Source organism: Amblyraja radiata, chromosome 4 (assembly GCF_010909765.2).
Source record: "Amblyraja radiata isolate CabotCenter1 chromosome 4, sAmbRad1.1.pri, whole genome shotgun sequence".
In the NCBI taxonomy this organism is placed as follows: domain Eukaryota; kingdom Metazoa; phylum Chordata; class Chondrichthyes; order Rajiformes; family Rajidae; genus Amblyraja; species Amblyraja radiata.
In genome coordinates this window covers 82,098,790-82,119,975 of record NC_045959.1, presented here as the reverse complement: position 1 = coordinate 82,119,975, position 21,186 = coordinate 82,098,790, and the positions used below count along the sequence as shown (strand labels likewise).

Here is a 21,186-nt window from a genome sequence, read left to right as displayed (position 1 = left end):
TCCTCACAGTTAACACTGCCCCCCAGCTTCGTGTCATCCGCAAACTTGGAGATGTTGCATTCAATTCCCTCGTCCAAATCATTAATATATATTGTAAATAGCTGGGGTCCCAGCACTGAGCCTTGCGGTACCCCACTAGTCACTGCGTGCCATTGTGAAAAGGACCCGTTTACTCCTACTCTTTGCTTCCTGTCTGCCAGCCAGTTCTCTATCCACATCAATACTGAACCCCCAATACCCTGTGCATTAAGTTACATGCTACTATGGTGCTTCATATTTGCCTGGAGTCCTTTCTCCACCTCTTCCAGTCCTCAGCAGAAGCTTCCGAGTTGTCAGTGCCAATGTAAAAATGAGTCATATCTCTTTTATTTGTTCTATCTCTCGCGTCCTTGTAGCGGTGGCCTTTGGAGATGATCAAAGACTTTTCAATTTATAATGTTTGTACGGCACAGTGGTGCAGCGATAGAGTTGTTGCTTTACAGCGCCAGAGACCCGGGTTCAATCCTGACTACAGGTGTACAGAGTTTGTACGTTCTCCCTGTGACTGCGTGGGTTTTCTGCGGGTGCTCAGGTTTCCTCCCACATTCCAAAGACGTACAGGTTTGTTGGTTAATTGGCTTCAGTAAAAATGGTATATTGCCCCTTATGTGCAGGATAGTGCTATTGTACGCCGTGATTGCTGGTTAGCTCGGTCTCGGTGTGCCGAAGGGCCTGTTTCCACGCTGAATCTCAAGTCTAAAGAAAAAAAATTAAAGGCTTCTGCAACAGGGTTCATCTTGGAGGAATGATTGTTTATTTGAGCTGTTTCAATTGTAAGAGTACTTAAAACTTTTCATAGTTGTTTAACAACCATTAATGTTTTCAGCTTGAACAGATTGAAAGCCTGCCTGAATTTAACCAGCTTCTTGAACAGACAGATCTGGACCCTGACCAAGAGGACAGTGGCTACGTGCTGACTGAATACTCCCAATTTTCCCCTTCAGAGAGTGATGACTACAGGCCTCAGTTACAAACAAAAGAATTACTTCAACACCAGAAGCAGGTGTGTGACACTTGTTCACTGTATTTTATTGCTGCTCCTTCAGAACCTCCCTACCCCCATCCACCTGCAATTTTCCGCCAGTTGGTATTTTAAATTAGTTTTCAAAAAGAACCAGCTGATGATGCTCACATAGCTTTAGATATCAGACCAGCAGATGCGTTTAAAGTGAATGAAGCGAAGCCATCTTCTTTCTGTAAGATGAAGTGCGGCATTTGTAACAATTCAATTCTTTAGATGCGTATCATTGTAGATGTATTCCATTCTGCATTCTGAATCTGACAGTCATTGGGAAACCAGGCTGTGAGAGTGATCTGACAAAATATTTAGTATTGATTCAAGGCACCTTGTCCTCCAGTCAAAAAATATAAATTCTTTGGTAAATTGGTTCCAGGCAAAGAAAGCATGTTGAATACATGGGATATGTGCTACCTGCTGGCTTCCACAGCTCTGACATTGCTAATAAATAAGTCAAAAAGCACGGAAACAGACCCTTCGGCCCAACTTGTCCATGCCAACCAAGCAACTCCATCTGCATGTCCCATCTGCCCATGTTTGACCCTTATACCTCTAAACCTTCTAATTCTTTGCTTATAAACAATTCCAAAAGCACCATTTGATGGTATTAGATTGCAGACTGCAAAGCAGACAGTGCAGCATTGCTTCTTGAACTAAAATCCAGGAGAAAAACACAGTACATCATCAACCACATTGTATGTTACCTTCGCTCCATAGATGCTGCTGCACCCGCTGAGTTTCTCCAGCATTTTTGTGTACCTTCGATTTTCCAGCATCTGCAGTTCCTTCTTTGACACATTGTATGTTACCTTAGCTGGTTCTATACGCCTATCTCCCATCGGTACCCATCACCTATCGACCCATATCTTCTCCCCCACCTCTGTATACTGGGAAGCTTTCCTGTTTCATCTCTGTCCTAATGCAGGGTTTTGACCCAAAGCACCTTTTGCCTTCACAGTTGCTACTGAACCCATTGTATTCTTCCACTGTTCAGTTGTTGACTTCATTGTATTTTCTTCTGTTTCAATAAATGGATAAAGACAAAAAAAAACACTTACAATGATAGCAGTGTTTACTTTTTGATGAATCGATCTTTTGAAATTGCAAAAGGAATACCTAGAAGAGTGTTATTACTTACAACTGGTTATTTAAGTAAAATTAATCTTTGTTGCCAAGAAGCTAAATGCTACCGAAAGAAATTGCAGCCCTTGAGTCCAGTTACCTTGCAACCACCACCACCAGGATCAGAATGTGTTCATCTGTTACATTGACATCTGCAAAATGTCACACACTTTTTAATGCAATAATCATTGTTCCTAAAAAGAATTAATGATATGGGAAGCATTGTGATGCAAATCCTTTATAAATTGAGTGATATGCACCACTTAGCATTGTGGTGGCCAGGGCCGTCAGGGTTCTTTATTATTTCCCAATTTATGCCTGACTCACAGTGCGTTATGTTACTATGGAGACAAACAACCCTCCATTACCTCATCATTCTTAATAAACAAGTATGAAGACTTTCAGTCAACGAATAGATCAAGGAACAGCAGATGCTCCTCCCCTACAACTCAGCGGGTCAGGCAGCATCTTTGTAGAACATGGACAGGCGATGTTTCGAGTCAGGACCCTTCTTTAGATCATTTTATTTCCCTTGCATTTGACCTCCCAAAGTGCAACACCTCACACTTGCTCCATCTGCAATTTCTCCACTCACGTCAGTAACTGATCCAAATCCCAATCTACCCATTGACACCTTCCTCACTGTTTACAACTCCACCAATTTTGGTTTTGTCTGCAAACTTAACAACCAACCCGTCCACATGGATGGGTCCTCGCACAAATCCTTGCAGAACACCACTCTTCACAGATCTCTAGTCAGAATAAGATCCTTTCACTACTACTCTCTGCTACCTTTGGACTTTCTTTCCATTTTCTATTCCACTCATCATGAGCGATCATAGTTTGTTGACTTTTGGCTCTGGCTGGTGTCAGAAATGTCATCTCAGATCAGTAACTCTGCTAGACAGGTCTTGTTCAGTGCACCACATTACCCTTATAATAGGCATCCATCCCATCTGATTTTGAGATTTACTTCATCAACAACACTTCAATTCTTCCAGTGCATTTCCCTACGTTACATATACCACCACATTGACCGATGAAGCTGTTAACTTTAGGCTTTTGCATCACATTTTGAGAGTTTTCTTTGGCAATGGAAGAAATTCTGCATGCACATATTTGGGCAGCACGGTAGCACAGCGGTATATTTACAGCACCAGAGACCCAGGTTCGATCCTGACTACGGGTAATGTTTGAACGGAGTTTGTACATTCTCCCTGTGACCACGTGGGTTTTCCCTGGTACTCCGGTTTCCTCCCATCCTCCAAAGGTTTGCAGGTTGATTGGCTTCGGTAAGGATTGTAAATTGTCCCCCGTGTGTGTAGGATAGTGCTGGTGTACTTGAATCGCCGTCGGGGCAGATACGGTGGATAAAAGGGCCAGTTTACGCGCTGTATCACTAAACTAAACTCAGTGAAACTGCTTTGTGTTAGAGCAGGTCCATTTTTGCAGCATTTAAGAATGATTCTGTCACTGCCTCTCACCAAGAGAAAAGAAAGCATTCCGAAGTTCGCACAAATGAGTCAGATGTCAAGTTCCCTGCTGGAGTCCGTGTGGTTGTTGGAGTTCAGACAAGAATAGGCATGGATACAATGATGTCAGTGGCTAAATAGCCTTGCGTTTACTTTTCATGTCGTATGAAGAATGACCACCCTGGTAGATGATGGTCCATTGAACTAGAGAGGCAATGACCATCTTATTCAGGATTCCAGGCATCAAATTAAAGTCTAAAAACTGAGGAAAGGCCAGAGAAATCAATTTAAAAGCTGGATGAAAACATTATCCTTGTTTTCAAGTCATCAAAGCTTACTCCTTCCCTTTATTCCTAACTCCCTCCAACTCTGCAACTTCCTCAGAATTTTGAGCTCTCATAGTCTGGCTCCTTGAAACTATGCTTATAGTTGCCATGCCCTTATTTTCTAGAAACACCAAAAGTTCTCTCTCTAGCTTTTTATTATTTGAGATCAGCTGTAAAATCTAGTTCTGTAGCTGAGATTTTTGGTCAACTACACTAAAATATTTTGCTTGGCTTTATTTCACTTGTTGTTTGCCAGTGTACCTGTGAAATGCCTTGGAACACTTTCCACCCTTTAAGGTGTTATACAAATAATCTGTTGATTTGTTGAAGAGAGATGGATGGGGAGTTGTGTGTTGCAGAGCTGGTCTGGACTATTTGCAACACGTGTGTTCAGTTCTGGGCACCATGTTATAGGAAAGATATTGTCAAGCTTGAAAGGGTTCAGAAAAGATTTACAATGATGTTGCCAGGATTAGAGGGTGTGAGCTAAAGGGAAAGGTTGAGTAGGCTTGGTCTCTATTCCATAGAGCGTAGGAGGATGAAGGGAGATCTTATAGAGGTATACAAAATTATGAGAGGAATAGATTGGGTAGATGCACAGAGTCTTTTACCCAGAGTAGGAGAATCGAGGACCAGAGGACATAGGTTCAAGGTGAAGGGGAAAAGATTTAAGAGGAATCAGAGGGGTAACTTTTTCACACAGAGGGTGATGTGTTTATGTAACAAGCTGCCAGAGGAGGTAGTTGAGGCTGGGACTATCCCATCATTTAAGAAACAGTTGGACAGGTATATGGATAGGACAGGTTTGGAGGGTTATGGACCAAGTGCAGGCAAGTGGGACTAGGGTAGCTGGGACATTGTTGGCCGGTGTGGGCGAGCTGGGCCGAAGGGCCTGTTTCCACACTGTGACTCTATGACTCTAAATGGCCTGTTTCTGTACCAAACCTTTCATGTAATTATTAAGCCAGCAGAGAAAGAGCCATACAGCCAATCAAGTCTTTGCCAGGTTTTCCACAGATCATTCCAGTCTTTCCCCTTTTCTATGCCATTAATCTCCAAACAGAAATGTATTGTTCTGTGTGGAAACCAGCTTTTGAAATTAGTGGACAGTACACGCGGTTCACACTACTCATGGTGCATTGTAAGTTAATTAGTCTCTATAATTTTCCCCCAGTGTGTAATGAGTGGATAGTACTTTATTTGTCACATGTACCGAGCTACAGTGAAATTCATTTTTGTATACAGTTCAGTACAAGTATCACTATACATAAGCACCTAGATACATATTAGCTAAGCATCTCAGATACAGTACAAGTGTATAGTAGTAGTACACTGAGACAGTATACAGAGTCGCCAGTTTGACACCATTATATGTATGTGTGTGTGTGTGTGAGTGCGCGCGATGAGAAAGTGGATAACATAGAACTGGTGTGAACGGGTCATCAATGGTCGGCATGGACTGAGTGGGCCTATTTCCATGCTGTAACACTAAGACTAGAACTAAAACAATAAAGGTCTTTATCACCCCAACATTTGGCAATCACTATAAAATGTCTCTATAACTTCCTCCCTTCTGCAGGCCAGAGAAAACCGAAGGATCCTAATTGCTCTGAAGTCTATTTTGGAAGAGTTTGGTGCAGAGCTTGGGGAGGAGGAGAAACAGCGCCAGGAACTACAACAGCAATATGTCAATGAGAAAGCAGCCAGGGAGATGGAATACACCGAGCAAAAATGTCAATTGGCCCAGGTAGTTGGCAACATTCATACTGATGAGTACGTACACCATGATGGGAAAACTGAAATATGGCAGTGGTGTGAAAACGACACATGCTGGTGTACACTGAAGATAGATACAAAATGCTGGAGTAACTCAGGGGGGCAGGCAGCATCTCTGAAACGTCACCATGGAATGGGTGGTTTAAGGTCGAGACCCTTCTTCACACTGAGTGTCAGGGGAGAGGGAATATAGAGATATGGAAGGATATGGTGTTCCAGGATTTACAGACACAGGAAACAGGGAAGCTATTTCAAACTGAGATGAAGATAAATATCTCCACGGAGGGCAGTGAACGTGTATAATTCTCTATTGTATAGAGCTGTGGAGGCAAAATTATTAAATGTACTTAGGTTGATAGATTTGTAGACATAAAGGCATCAGAGAGTTCGGGGAGAGAGTGAGAACATGGATAAATGATCAGCCATTATAATAACGAAAGGTCATGCAGCCTTGAAGAGCCAAATAGTCTACTGCTGTTCATATTTTTCTATGTTTTAAACTTCTGGTGCAGCCAGTATTGTTAGTTTTATTGAATTTCTCATGTTAGATTTGAGGAAATGTTTCCATGCATACCAATGTTACGAGTGGAATCTGAAATCTGCACTTTCATGTCACAGTTTGAAGAGAAAATCGGGAAGCAGGCCAGCAAGAAGGGCTCCGACGATCCCAAGGAAGTGTTGACCCGGGAGCGGGAGGAGCAGCAGAAGCTGCTGGCGGATAGTCACAGTCAGGTCATGGATTTGCACTGGCAGCTGCAGCATTCCGAGAAAATCTGGAAGCGAGAGAAAGAGGAGCTGCTGGACAGCTTCGAGCGAGAGCAGCGAGAGTGGGAATGGCAGATTAAAGAGCTGCAGAGCAAGCTGAAGCAGGTGGGTAACGAGAAGGAGTGTTTCATTTAGTTTAGTGTATTGCCACCTGTACTGAGGTACAGTGAAAAGTCTTTGTTGCATGTTAACCAGTCAGCGGAAAGACAATATATGATTACAATCAAGCCTTCCACTGTGTACAGATACATGGTAAAGGGAATAACGTGTATAACGTTTAGTGTAAGGTAAAGTCCGATCAAAGATAGTCCAAGGGTCTCCACTGAGGTGGATGGCTCAGGACTGCTCTCTAGTTGTTGGTAGGATAGTTCAGTTGCCTGATAACAATTGGGAAGGAACCATCCCTGAATCCGGAGGTGTGCGCTTTCACACTTTTCATACTTTTGCCCGATGGGAGAGGAGAGAAGAGGGAATGGCTGAGGTGCGACTCATCGTTGATTATGCTGCTGGCCTTGCCGAGGCAGCGTGAGGTGTCAATGGAAGTGAGGTTGGTTTTTTGTGATGGTCTGGGCTGCGTCCACAATTCTCTGCAATTTCTTGCAGTCTTAGATGGAGCTGATCCCAAACCCTGCTGGGATGCATACCGTTAAAATGCTTTCTAAGGTGGATCTGTAGAAGTTGGTGACAGTTGTTGGGAATATGATGAACTCCCTAAGCCTTCTAAGGAAGTAGAGGCAGGGCAGGGAAGACAAGGCAGGTAGTCACAACATTTAATGGTTCAATGGTACTTAGTTCTCACATGTACCGAGATACAGTGAAATTATTTTTTTGCATACAATTCAGTAAATTATTTTATATACATAAACACAATCCCAGATTAAGTATAAAGTGTGTAAAAATAGTCCACTGAGAGCATGTGGCCAGGATTTGGCGCCATTTTCAATGTCCACGTTACTTTTAAATGCAGCTGGCCATGAAGGCCTGTTGTTCTGGCGGTGTTGCAGGGACGGCCTGGCCAAGTGAACTTGTAGGCATCCTCCACCGCTTCTTGCCGTTGCAGTCCACGTCCAGTCAGCATGTTCGGTCTCTTGGAACGGTGTCCTATACAGTCGAGCCCCAGGCTGCTGCAGGGCCTCCTGCCGTCGCATCGATCCAGATTGGTGTGCGAACAATCGTCCCTCTCCCCACCTGGCCACCATTCAGCTCTTGTGCCCTGGAGATGCCTCCCACAGATGACCTTGTGGGCGCACACAGTTAAACCCCAGTTCCTCTTACTGGGCCTTTGTTCATGCGTCCACGGCCATCTTGACTCCCTCCATCCACCTCTTCGGGTCTCCAGTCCTCGGGGACGTGCATGTGGCCTCCCTCTTCAGGGCGGGTTTCCCAGTTCCAAGGTGGGTGAGACCGGCCTGCTGCCGGGGGATATCTGTAGCACCACGATCTTCTGCCACGCGGCACCACAGTGGTGCACTAAGAAGAACGTAGAATAGTACAGCACAAGGACAGACCAATCGGCCCACATTGTCCATGCCAAACATGATGCCAAGACCAATGCCTATCTGCCTGTGCATAATCCATAACCCTCCATTCCCTGCATACCCATGTGCCTATCCGAAAGTCTCTCAAATGCCATTATTGTATCTGCCTCAGTCACAACCCCTGTGTTCCAGTCACCCACTACCCTCCATGTAGAAAAACACTTGCCCCACACATCTCCTTTAAACTTTGTCCCTCTCAACTTAAAGCTATGCCCTCTAGTATTTGATTTTACTTCGGAGTCACGTGAGTGACTACGTGAAGAACCCACTCAGTGCGCAGGCGCGGCATTACGCCAGCAGTGCAACAGCGGCCGCAATGGGAGTTAGGCTCTCCCGTTACAGAATGAACCGAACCGTCAGGTGAGTACCCTGAGGTCGGGTTTTCTTTTACAGGTGAGCCTTTTTTTCTGCTTGTGTTTTTTACAGGCAGAGAAAAAGGCTCTGGAACAAAACTGTTCCCCGTTCAAGGAGGAATGGTTTCCCGTTGGGGAGGGGGGCAGCAACAGGCGGTAGGAGCGTTACCCGGTGTCCCGCTATTCCCCGACACCGTGCCGAGGCCAGCCCGCTAGTACCTGAGCAGCGGGCTGGATGCATAGCCACCCGAAGAGGCATCCGGCAGGTGTTCCCGATTGGGACGGGACGTCTCTCCACCCGCACGGGGGGAGAGAGAGCCGCCTGAGCCGCTGGAGCGGCTCACGGAGCAGGTGCCTGCGAGACGCGCTGCTTGAGGGGCGCTCTCGCATCTACAAGGCAAAAGCTCCAGAAGAAGGCGGTAGGAACCGGGCGCTCCGCAATCCCTATCACCGCGCCGAGCCCAGTCCCGCTAGTGCCTGAACTGCGGGCTGGATATCTAGCCATCTGAACAGGCATCCGGCCGGTGGCGTCCGATTCGTCGGACGGGGACATGTCTCTACCTAAAATGGAGGAGAGACAGCCGCCTGAGCTGCATCCAACAGCCATTGGAGCAGCTCCAGCGAGATGCGCAGAAAGAGCGCTCTCGCGAAAAGAAAAAAACAAGACTTTCGAAGAAATCTGCCCCCGTCCAACTCCGCAAGAGGAGAAGGGGGGGCAGCAAAAGGCGGTAGGAGCGCTATCCGGGCGCTCCGCTATCCCCGACACCGAGCCGAGTCCAGCTCCGCTAATGTCTGAACAGCGGGCTGGAGGCAAAGCCAAACAGAAGAGCAACCGGCCGGTGGCATCCGACTCGTCGGACGGGGACGTCTCTCCACCCAGGAGAGGGAGGGACAGCCGCCTGAGCCGCATGGAGCGGCTCTTGGAGCAGGTGCTCCAGCAAGGTGCACCCCGGGAGGGGAGCTCTTGCAGAGGGAGGTCAGGCACTCCCTCTACAGTGCCTCCTGCACTGTCCATTGCATCCTCCTTTCCAGAGGATAGCTTTGGGGACCAGGACTGGGCTGGTCCAGAACAAGGGGTTATGGCTGAAGATTTCGGGAGTATGCAGGGGGTGCAGGAGCAGGAACAGCTGCTTGGTGCAGTGGGCCCCTACGTGTCAAAACCCCATGCAGGGGAACCGCTAGAGGCCAAACTAGCGGCAAGTATCAATCACCTTTCCAACAGAGCTCTGCAGGGGCAGGTGATTAATGAAGCTTTAGATACCTATACGGCGCCGGAGAACTGTGAACCTCTAAAAAGTACTAGCGGTGAACAGCCAAATCTGGGGACACATTGGGGCAACCAACCGGCACCACGAGCTAAAGCTGCAGCGGATACTCCGACTATTGACAGCAGGCATCACTTCGTTTGCTCGTTCTATAAACAAGTGACCACCAATCAACAGGATACACTCGCGTTGTTGTGTAACACGCAGTTTGAAATTAATAATCTGCGGAAAGAAATCATCAAACCTGCCATCAGTCCTCGATTTGCCGGGCTGTGTAAAACACCAGCCGATAAGCCAGACAGGCTGCTCTTCGGGAAGGCAGGGTATACAACGAGCAAACTGAAAACACACACCACCAAGTGGCAGCACCCCGCCGCATCCACCAGTAAACATCCGCCATTCAACACTGGTGAAAGCTCGGGGTCCGCTTACGTTCACCGTAAGTCTTTTTTAGACCAGGGCCCAGAGCGGACCCCATGGAAAATGCGCCAACCCCCAACAAACACGCCACATCAGACACCTCGCAAGCCTCGTCCGACCAAAGGGAATCAGAGGAAATACCCGTAACCATGGAGGTAGGTGGGTCTGGTTCCTATCACCTTTTGGGAGGTGGAGGCTTAATACTAACAGGAGGTAGATTGCACCGGTTTGAAGCATAGTGGATATAAAATACAATTCATGTCAGAAAAAACGCCGCCAGTTCAACAATGGCCCCAAAGGGTATTTCTCCCTCCGTCAAAGAGAAACGTGAGGGACAAGCTGAACTGGTGAGACTTATCACAAAGGGGGTCATCGAAAAGACCAAACATGAACCTTTGGAATTTGTATCGAATATATTCACTAAAACCAAAAAAGATGGTGGCTGTCGCATCATCATTGACTTAACATCACTAAACAAATTTATTAAGTATATACATTTCAAAATGGAGACATATGTTACTGCCAAACAACTGAATTCCAAAGGATTCGACAAGTAGCAAGAGTAATTGGGAAAATGGTAGCAGCATTTCCGGCTACACAATTCGGACCTTTGCACTATCAAATTTTTTTTTTAATTTACAGAGAGCAAAGGTACAGGCAATAAAACGACATACAGGTCACTATGATCGTGTCATGAACTTACCCACTGAAGCAATATCAGAGCTACAGTGGTGGGCAGAAAACGTTTGGCATAGTTTCAGCCCTATCTTTATCACTAACCCTACTTTAGTTACTAAAACAGATGCCAGTGCTCAAGGCTGGGGAGCGACTAACTCCATATCCAGCACAGGTGGTAGATGGACTAACCTAGAGTCATCATTACTACTTACACTGGGCATTAACTATCTAGAGATGTTGGGCACCTTTTATGGTTTAAAAGCATATGTATCTAATATGCAGCACTTGCATGTTCGGTTACAAATTGATAAATACTACGGTGATGGCTTATATTAACCATATGGGTGGCATAAAATCACTGTCATGTGACAAATTGGTCAACATGATTTGGCAATGGTGTGTCGAAAGACATATTTGGCTATCAGCTACTTACCTACCAGGTAAGCTAAACACCCATGCCATGAGAAAATTAAACGCCTGGGTTGCAAGTTTGAACAGACCTTACCTGGAACTGGGATTGTCCAAACAAACCATCACCATGTCGGCATCCCTTCGAACATCCACCAGAGGCAGTACTTAACCAGCATCAAAAAAGGGAGAAGTACTGCCAGGAAACAGGGACGACATACGCAACAGCTACAGCCACCAACATACTGGAGTTCCTGGCCTATCTACACCACGATGTAGGGATCAGCTACAGTGCCATCAACAACCAGCGCCAGGACAACAGGCGATGGGATCCCATCCACTGGTGGTAAAACTGATGAAGGGCATTTACAATATCAAGCCCTAAGCCCAGGTATACCCATATTTGGGATATCAGTGTGGTCCTGACATATCTCAGGGAATGGCCACCAGCCAGATCCCCCGGCCTCGAGCAAGCTACACTAAAGACGCTCATGTTGATGGCACTTGTATCCGCTCAGAGGGTCCAGTCACTACACCTATTGCGACTGGACAACATGATCACAGCTCCAGACCAGATCTGTCGTTATCCAGCGACTGATCAAACAGAGCAGACCAGGAACACCTAATCCAGTCGTGGCTTACCCACCAGAACCACGGTTATGTGCCATGACTCACCTACTATCCTACATAGACACAACCAAAATATACGAGGGAGATGAAAAGCCTTGTGGGTCAGTCACAAAAACCTTATGGTCGGGTGACGAGCCAAACCATTGCGAGATGGCTCAAGCAGGTGCTAGAAACTGCTGGGATAAACACTAACATGTACAAATTTTATTCCACCAGGACAGCATCCATGTCGACGGCTAAAGAATGGACATGCCTATAGACCACATCCTGGCTACAGCAGGATGGTGGGGGGGAAAAGACCGTTCAGAAATTTTATAATAAGCCGTTGGCAAAACCTGGTTTATTTGCAGTAAAGATTTACGAACTGCAAATATTTAATTTAAGCCCAGGGGAGCAACTTAATTCTTTGTTGTTATTGTTTAAAAAATACCATTGTGTTTTTCTACAAATAGACTCATTGGTTGATTACGATAACACTTCCTCCCTCAAGAACTTCGGCAGTGAGTGAAATGAAACTGTTACACGGTTTGAAATCACAGAGCTTTGAAATCTTCACGTAGTCACTCACGTGACTCCGAAGTAAAATAGTAAGATTAAACGAGAATTTACCAGTTTGAAGTTTGATCTGTATTTTATGAGGAGTTACGATGAGTGATTACGTGCCCTCCGCTCCCACCCTCATTATATGGATCAAACGAATAAATTGATGTCTCCTTATCTTTACTATGTTTACTTCAAATAACTGTGTCTATCTGTGATTCCACACCGCTGCTTGGAAGTAGGCCGCACCTGCGCACTGAGCGGGTTCTTCACGTAATCCCTCATCGTAACTCCTCATAAAATACAGATCAAACTTCAAACTGGTATGTTCTCGTTTAATCTTACTATTTTTACATCCTGGGAAAATGTTAAACATAAATTCTCCAATTTAGGTAATGAGGTTAGTCGTTTCTTCATAAAATAAAATTTGGCTAGACATTAGATAGCTTTGGTGCCATTGATATGATAATTGCTGGATGTGTCCTCCTTGCAGGTCAGCTTATTCATAGAAACATAGAAAATAGGTGCAGGAGTAGGCCATTCGGCCCTTCGAGCCTGCACCGCCATTCAATATGATCATGGCGGATCCATAACCAGCAGACCTGGACACCTTTGGGGTGTTCTGAACTTCTCCTTCCTCCCTGGGGCCATCACCCTCATCGAGGGTGGGTTCATATCATCTTGGGTCGAGAGGCTGGATACCCTTAGTATCTAACCCTTCAACTTTATTCCAACCATAGCTTGCACAAGAGAGAGAGAGATAGGGCTCTTAAAGATAGCGCAATCAGGGGATATGGGGAGAAGGCAGGAACTGGGTACTGATTGGGGATGATCAGCCATGATCACATTGAATGGTGGTGCTGGCCCCGAATGGCCTAATCCTGCACCTATTGTCTATTGTCTACAACTATCACAACTCACTTGAATGGGGTAGCTAATTTTCGTTAGAAGGCTGAATGAAGAGTGTTTTTGCTTGTTTCACTTCACTCTACATATTTTGAATTAACTTAAGTTAAATGATTTTTAAATGCATTTATTTTTTGTTTTTAAGTTTCTTTTAAAATAATGTGTTTTAAAAAAAAATTAAATGGATTTCAACCATGTCTGACCATTGTATTTGTTTCGAGGGAGCTGTGTAACTGAGAAAGGTAGGTTGTTCTGCAAAATATAGTATGGGGAGGTATGGAGAGGTTTGTTGCACAGTCTATAGCGAAGGAGAGAGGTGTAGACGTGGGGGTTTGCATCATCACATTGCAGAATGTACACTGCAGGCCAATAACTTTGGAATGGCTTGAAACAAAGACTGGGAAACAATACATTGATTACAGCAGCAGACGTAAACTGGAGTTAGAAGTTAGCAAAGAAACAAGATGATTTTGGGACACAAACTGCTCCCACAGCAGGCAATTTAAGATTCAGACATAAATAGGGTAGACAGTCTAAACCCTTTTCCCAGGGTTGAAATGTCAAAAATTAAATGTTTCAAAGGTCTTTTATTGTCACGTGCAGTGATATGCGTATTAGAAATAAGTTGAGAGGGACAAATATTAAAGGAACTGCAGATGCTGATTTACACCGAAGATAGACACAAAAGGCTGGAGTAACTTAGCAGGTCAGGCAGCATCTCTGGAGAAAAGGGATAGGTGACGTTTGGGGTCGAGGCCCTTCTTCAGACTGAGAGTCAGGGGAAAGGGGAAGAGATATAGATTGTACTTAGGTGAAATGAATAGAAGATATGGAAAATGCAATGATGATCACGGAGATGTGGGGCAGACAATAGGCCATTGTTGACTGTGGGATAGGTGATAACGAGAATAGAGACAGAGGAATTGAACAGGACGACAGTGAAACTAGTACAACGACTAGGGTGAGGGAGGGACGGAGAGAAAGGGTTGAGTGGTCACAACAATGGGGCATGCAGTTCAACCCTTCCAAATGTGAAACTATGCGTGTCACCAGAAAGAGGAATCCAGGCAAAACATCTTACAATATACTTGATGCCACCCTTGAAGAATCCAAACAAACCAAGTATCTTGGCATCAAATTGCAGAATGATCTGCGTTAGAATGGTCAGACTCATCATGCAACGGTGAAAGCAACAGGTGTCCTAAACTTTCTGAGGCGCAACCTTCATCATTATTCAACTTCTGTCAAGGAGAAGCTATACTTCACCCTCGTTAGACCTCATTTGGACTACGCAGTTGCAGCATGGGACCCATACACAGATAAAAACATTTCTTCCATCGAACGTGTCCAAAGACAGGCAGCTCGATTTGTTACTAACACCTATGAGAGAGAGAAGCGAGTGTCACCAAACTTCTGAATTCTCTGGGGTGGAACCCTCTCCAAGACAGACATGAAGCTCACCGTTTGACCTGTTTTTACAAAATGTTAAATGGTCAGCTCGACATAGACTACAAGACCTACACCAAACCCAAACCAATTAGGAGCAGACGAGGGCATTCGATCCAATTTGTGATCCCAGCTACAAAGACAGATGTATACAGCAATTCGTTCTTCCCCCGCACAATTAAAGCATGGAATAATCTCCACCCAACTATAGTTACCCAACCAGATGCAACTAAATTTAAAGTAGCTCTTTCTTCCCAATAACCCTTTCTGGCTTAAACCCTCTCTTCACCACCTCCAGTTTAAATTCCATTTGGAATATTTTGGAGGACCATGAAACCAAGAACCAACCAAGAACCAAGGGGATGCAAGGGTTACTTGAAGTTAGAGAAATCCATATTCATACCACTGGATTGTAAACTGCCCAAGTGAAATATGAGATGCTGTTCCTCCAATTTATGTTTGGCCTCACAGTGACAATGGAGGAGGCCCAGGACAGAAAGGTCTGTATGAGGATGGGAAGCGGAGATAAAGCATTTGGCTACCGGGAGATCACATAGGCTGAGGTGGACTATACTGGACACATTTTTTGCTTGCTGCCAGGATGGTGGTAAACAATGGATGTGGATAGCTTGCATGTCTTGGCCAGTATTGCTCCACCAGGAATCTGCAGATCAGTTGCCAGCAGAACTGAACGTAGTAGGCAAGTTGGGGACACCCGCCATTCCTTTTACTCCCATCGCCCTGCCCCAAAATCCGAGGAAGAACTTAATTCACACAGTCCAGACACCGTCACAGTCTCCTCAAGTAACCAGGCTAGCCTTGTGGGAAAGGAAAAGCAGTGAAAAACAACCAAGGAACAGGTAACACCTGGTCACAGGTGTGACTGGAAGTCCCTCAATAAGCTTCAAACCGGGATGGGCCGATGCAAGACCAATGTGAAGAAATGGAGCGCTGCAGATGCGGCAGACACAGAATGTGACCATCTGTACAATCCATGCCACACCTACTAAGATGTCCACTTCTTGGTGAACAATGCTGCCTGGAAGATCCAGCGGTGGCAAACGACAAGGCTGCACTGTGCAAGAGCCTGGCCGAACATTTGAAACATGATGGACACAAAAGAAAATGGATGGTGGTGGAGGCAATTCAAAAGGGGCATTTACAAGACTTTTGTGTAGGCAGGTAGATATTTAAGGAATTGAGGGATATGAATCATGTGGAGGCAGAGATCAGTTTAACGTGGTATTGACATGGCCTTTATGGACTGAAGGGCCTGTTCCTGTGCTGTACTGTTCTGTGTTCATTTCTCTCATACCTGTTGAATTTGCGTGTGTACCCCCCCCCCCCCCCCCCCCCATCACCAACATCAAGCACATTGATGTCAAGACTGACCATATCTCTATAACTTTAAAACTCTCATCTTGTATGTGTATGTTTGTGTGTATATTATGTGTGTGTCTTTATACCTTCGCCAAAACGCTATGCGGTAACGATAAAATCTTTACAAATTCCGACTCACATTTTGCCCCTCTAAGCAGTGATCAGTTTCACTTAAGATTTGATGCGATATTTCACGACATTGGTGATTAAAGTTTAAAAAAAAAGACAAAACTGCCTTTTAAGCTTCGACTGAAGACGTCACAATGAAGTGGGCGGCCACAATGGCTCGGGTCGGCACCCGTTTCACACACAGAATATTCCACGAGCTTCGAGTGACGTCAGGGGGAGGGCCGCATTTAAATTAACGTTCCCTTTTTCTGACCCGGGCTTCTACCCGCGACGCCCCGGCTGGGGTTTTACACGGCCATCAAGGAGGCATCGAGACCGCGGCGGTGAAGGAGACATCGAGGCAGCAGCGGTGAGGCATCGCAACGGTGGGGCTGTGGCGGCGGTGAAGCATCGCAACGGCGGCAGTGGGGTCCGGGTCTGTCGGTTGGCCCGGTGGGAGTTGAGCTGAGATTGCCGCTTCTTCACCGCGCTGGCTGTGGCCCCAGGCCCAGCTCAAAAAAGCAGCCAACACCCCCCTGGGTTATTCACACCATCGCCCCCTCCCCCTCCGCCTCCCGCTGCCTCAAAAAATCAGCCAACAACCCACCCCTCACCCCCCCGGTTCATTCACATTGTCTGGCTCTGGGGTGAGTGCTGATGCCCCGGTCCCCCCACGTTGGGGGACGGGGCCCAACGGGTCCCACTTGGTCTATATCTCTCTAAATATCTCCTTGCCTCCAACGGCTCCCAGTTGGTCTAGTCATTATTAAAGTTTGATAAAGTGTCTTCAAAACTATCACAGAAACGCATGATGAAAACAAGTGTAAAACTAACATAAAGCCTCAGAACCTTTTGCTCTTCGATTTATAGCCAACATCTTGAGTCAGATTGCAACATGCAGGTTACAGAATGGCTGATTCATGTTCTGTAAAGGCAAGAATTCTGGATCTCTGCAGATGATGAAGGTCACTGAAATGTCAGCCCAGTTTTTCCTTTTGTCAGCCGCTGGCTTATCTGGTGTTGGTCTCCAATGGTTCCACATTCACACTTTGACCTTGAAATCTGCTTCATCTTGAGATCTTACGAGTCCAAACTGTTGCAGCTGATAAATCACTTCTTGAAATCTGGCCCTTTTTGGAAAATTAAGCCGTCAATTTGAGCAGAGGGGTTGAAATATAAAAGTGCTGATGCAGAGGCAGGTTCAATTGTCAGTTAGGAATGTGAAAAATCTCGCTTTTCAGAGATTCAGCATTGCTTTAGAATGTGTCTGGAAACATCTGTGAATGCCTGTTGTCCCATTTGTTGAAGAATGATAAAAACCTCTGGTAGCACAAAGTCCTTCCTTTAAGGATTTTTAAAAGGAGCTATTGATGAATAATACAATAGGCAGTTTCCTGGGTTGCAGTATCTGCTTTGCAATGTGTAGAAATGGAACAGAGTTGTAATCCTGTACAGTCAGTCCACAGTCAACTTCCTGTCTCATTAGTCTTTGTAGATGAAAGAATGTCTTATGATGTGCATCAGAACTGTGCAAGTCTCTGTTTAATAAATAGTAATAATATATTTTGACCGGCTCCCACTCCTTTACTATCCAGAGCCACTGACAGCTGGGAGACCGTGTGTGGGGAAAGCCAATTATTTTTAATAAAAGGGATTATGCTTCAGTGGTTGGGGGAAGGGATTATTTCAAGGATAACTGAACAGTAGCTTAGTTTAAGTTAGAGATACAGCGCGGAAACAGGCCCTTCGGCCAACCGAGTCTGCTCCGACCAGCGACTCCGGCACACTAACACTATCCTACACACACTAGAGAGAATTTACAATTTACCAAGCCAATTAGCCGACAAACCTGTATGTCTTTGGAGTGTGGGAGGAAACTGGAGCTGCCAGAAAAAACACATGCAGGGCACGGGAGAATGTACAATCTCCTGAACATACAGACTAGCAGAAGAATAAAGATTGAAGTGAGCTTCCTTCATGAATCAATCAGCAATTTATGATGCTCCTTAGCCCCAGCATATCTCACTCTGTTATTGTGTCGTACCAGAGCCACTTGACACAAACCATAGTCTCCTGGGAAGCTTCACAGGGTTGGTTGTTGAATGATCTTGCTGTGTTTAACTGTGAATCCTCTGTTGCTACCTATCCTGTGAACAGCTGGGACTACTTTAGAGCAGCATAATGGTGTCAGTGTCTGGGGTACCCAGTCCACAGAGATTTGAAGCTCTCTCAGTTTTCTCTGAAAGCTGTTTGCTTCAATTTACATCTTAAAAGTTGGACACGCTCAGCCTTACATCTGCTGCCTGAAATTCCTGCTTGTTGCATATTGAAACCGATTAATACTGCTGAATAAGATTATTAATGAGCCATTGACTGATGGCACATAAAGGAGACCAGTTGACCCAAAACAGCCATAACGGAGCTCATCCCATCTTCTACCTCTTGATCTATAGTGAGACATACTTTAGAAGTTAATTTATGTAAGAGGTTTCTACTTGCAGTCTTAATGTTTTACTTCACAGCCGTTCCCTCTATCAAGATGGCACCAAAGCCAAGTGACTCTTTGCGTGCTGGTGGAAGTGGTTCTGTTTTATTACAATCACTCCACTCTTTTAAATCTTTATCTGTACAAAGTGGACGGATTGATTGTAATTATAGTCTTTGCTGACTCACGTAACAAAAAGCTTTTCACTTTATCTTGGTACACGTGACAATAATAAACTAAACTAAACTAATTGTCATCTCTCACCAAAGGCAGAAACATAAATAAGCATTTATCTGAGAAATGAGTGGTGGACTAAGTCCAAAACATGGCTGACCGTTCTATACGGAAACTCTTTGCAATCTCCTTTCGTTCAGAGCCTCATTGTAATTGAGAAGTGGGCCCCCTGTTTTCACTCCTTCAGATACAGGGAGCAGTATTTTTGGACAAGGAAGATACCGTTTGGTTTATAATGAAGGCTTCTTTTTATCCTTTCATCTGTTGTATGCCTCTCATTTGGCCATTTTCCTCTGCTAATTCTAAGCTAAAAGATTGGTTGCACAATCCATCAGCGATGCTACATAAACATATAACATTCTGTCACAGTTTCCAGTGAAGAAATCAGACTAGGATTTTGTTTCGTACAAGTGGCTACAGTAATTTCTGTGGAGGAATGGGATGAAGGAGGGAAGGTGGAGGGGGAGTTGGGACTGATACGAAAAAGTTTACTGGCCTCTCCCCCACTCAACATTCTGTTTTATATATTACATACAAGCAACAGCTGTGAATCATCGGTATAAATTGGGACTTTGAGACAGAAAGCTCCAGATTCAAATCCCAAACTGGGGGACTTCAGAGATATCGCATGGAAGCAGGCCCTTCAGCTTGTTCAAGTTGGCCATCGATCACCCGTTCACACTAGTTCTATGTGATCCCATTTTCTTGTCTACTCGTTGCACACTAGGGGCAATATACAGAGTCCAATTAACCCACAAACCCCGACGTCCTTGTTGATGTGGGCGGAAACCGGAGCACCTGGAAGAGGCCCATGCAGTCACAGGGAGAATGTGCAAACTCCGCACAAACAGCACCTGAGGTCGGGATCGAATCCTAGTATCTGGCGCTATGAGGCAGCAGCTCTACCAGCTGTGCCACTGCCGCCCATCTCATCCACTCCCTCTACATTTGGGCCAATTTTCAGAGGCCAATTAACCTAGAAACCCGCATGTGCAGCCAGTTCAATGCAAGAATCTAGACTGACACTCCAGTGAGGGAGTACAGTACTGTCAGAAGTGCTGCTTTATAGGTGTCATGATAAACTGAAGCCCTGCTTCCTCTCCCAAATGGATGCATAAAATCCCATTGCCCTGTTTGTATGAACATGTGAGCTATTCCTAGCGTTCTAGATAATAACCATAATGAAAAAAACGGGTTAATATCACATGTAGCAAGGAACTGCAGATACTGATTTACACTGAAGATCAGCACAAAATGCTGGAGTAATGGGTGATGTTTCGGGTCGAGACCCTTCTCCAGATTGAAGCAGCAGCTCAACCTGAAAATTCACCCATTCCTTCTCCCCAGAGATGCTGCTTCTCCTGCTGAGTTACTCCAGCATTTTGTGTTTATCTTCTGGTTAATATCACGTACTGTTTGTGGGAGCTTGCTGTGCAGAAATTGGCTCCTATGTTTCATACGTTAAAGCTGTGACTGAATTTCAAAAGCATTTCATTGGTTGTAACATTCTTTGGGCTATCCTAGAATTAGTTTAGAGACACATCGTGGAAACAGGCCCTTCGGCCCTTCGTGTCCGTGCTGACCCATGATCCCCCTAACACTAGTTCTGTTCTGCACACGAGGGACAATTTACAGAAGCCAATTAAATGACAAACCTGAGCGTCTTTGAAACGTAGAAGGAAACCGGAGCACCCGGCGAAAACCCACGCGGTCATAGGGAGAATGTGCAAACTCCGTACAGACAGCACCCGTAGTCAGGAACCAACCCGGGTCTCTGGTGCAGTAAAACAGCAACTCTACCACTGTGCTGCCCTAAAGGTTGAGAAAGCTACTACTGTATATATTTCTCATTTTCTTAATGCCATGATGGTAGCTATGCCAGCTTTCAGAGCAATCCCGATTCCCCGCTTAGTTCCACGTCACACATTATCATTTACATCCCATGGAGTCCAGCCTGATTCTCCAAACAGCCCCCTTGCACCAGGGGCAACACAGCAGGCAGTTAACCTAACAACCACCAGTACATCTTTGAAATATGGTAGGAAAGTGGAGCATCTGTGAGATACCTACTCAGTCACAGGGAGAATGTGTGAGCTCAGCATGGACAGCAACAGAAGTCAGGATTGATCCAGTGGTCACTAGAGCTCTGAGACAGTAGTATGGCCTGCTCTTCCACTTAGATGCCTTTTTCATTGTAACTCTTGTTCGGAGCCTGACTTCTGCGGTGGAGGGCAAATGCAGAGTTGCAGAGTCATAAAGCACAGAAACAGACCCCTT

General features: G+C 45.4%; 1 protein-coding gene across 5 annotated transcripts in view; it reads left to right on the top strand.

Moving 5' to 3' along the window:
* Positions 1 to 21,186, top strand: part of mtcl1 (microtubule crosslinking factor 1) — a 177,519-nt gene that overhangs the window by 111,951 nt on the left and 44,382 nt on the right. For all 5 annotated transcript variants that reach the window (XM_033019844.1, XM_033019842.1, XM_033019843.1 and 2 more), the window contains 3 exons: positions 866 to 1,042; positions 5,557 to 5,724; positions 6,372 to 6,623. In XM_033019844.1, coding sequence (XP_032875735.1) covers positions 866 to 1,042; positions 5,557 to 5,724; positions 6,372 to 6,623 — 597 coding nt within the window. The remainder of the gene's footprint in view (positions 1 to 865; positions 1,043 to 5,556; positions 5,725 to 6,371; positions 6,624 to 21,186) is intronic.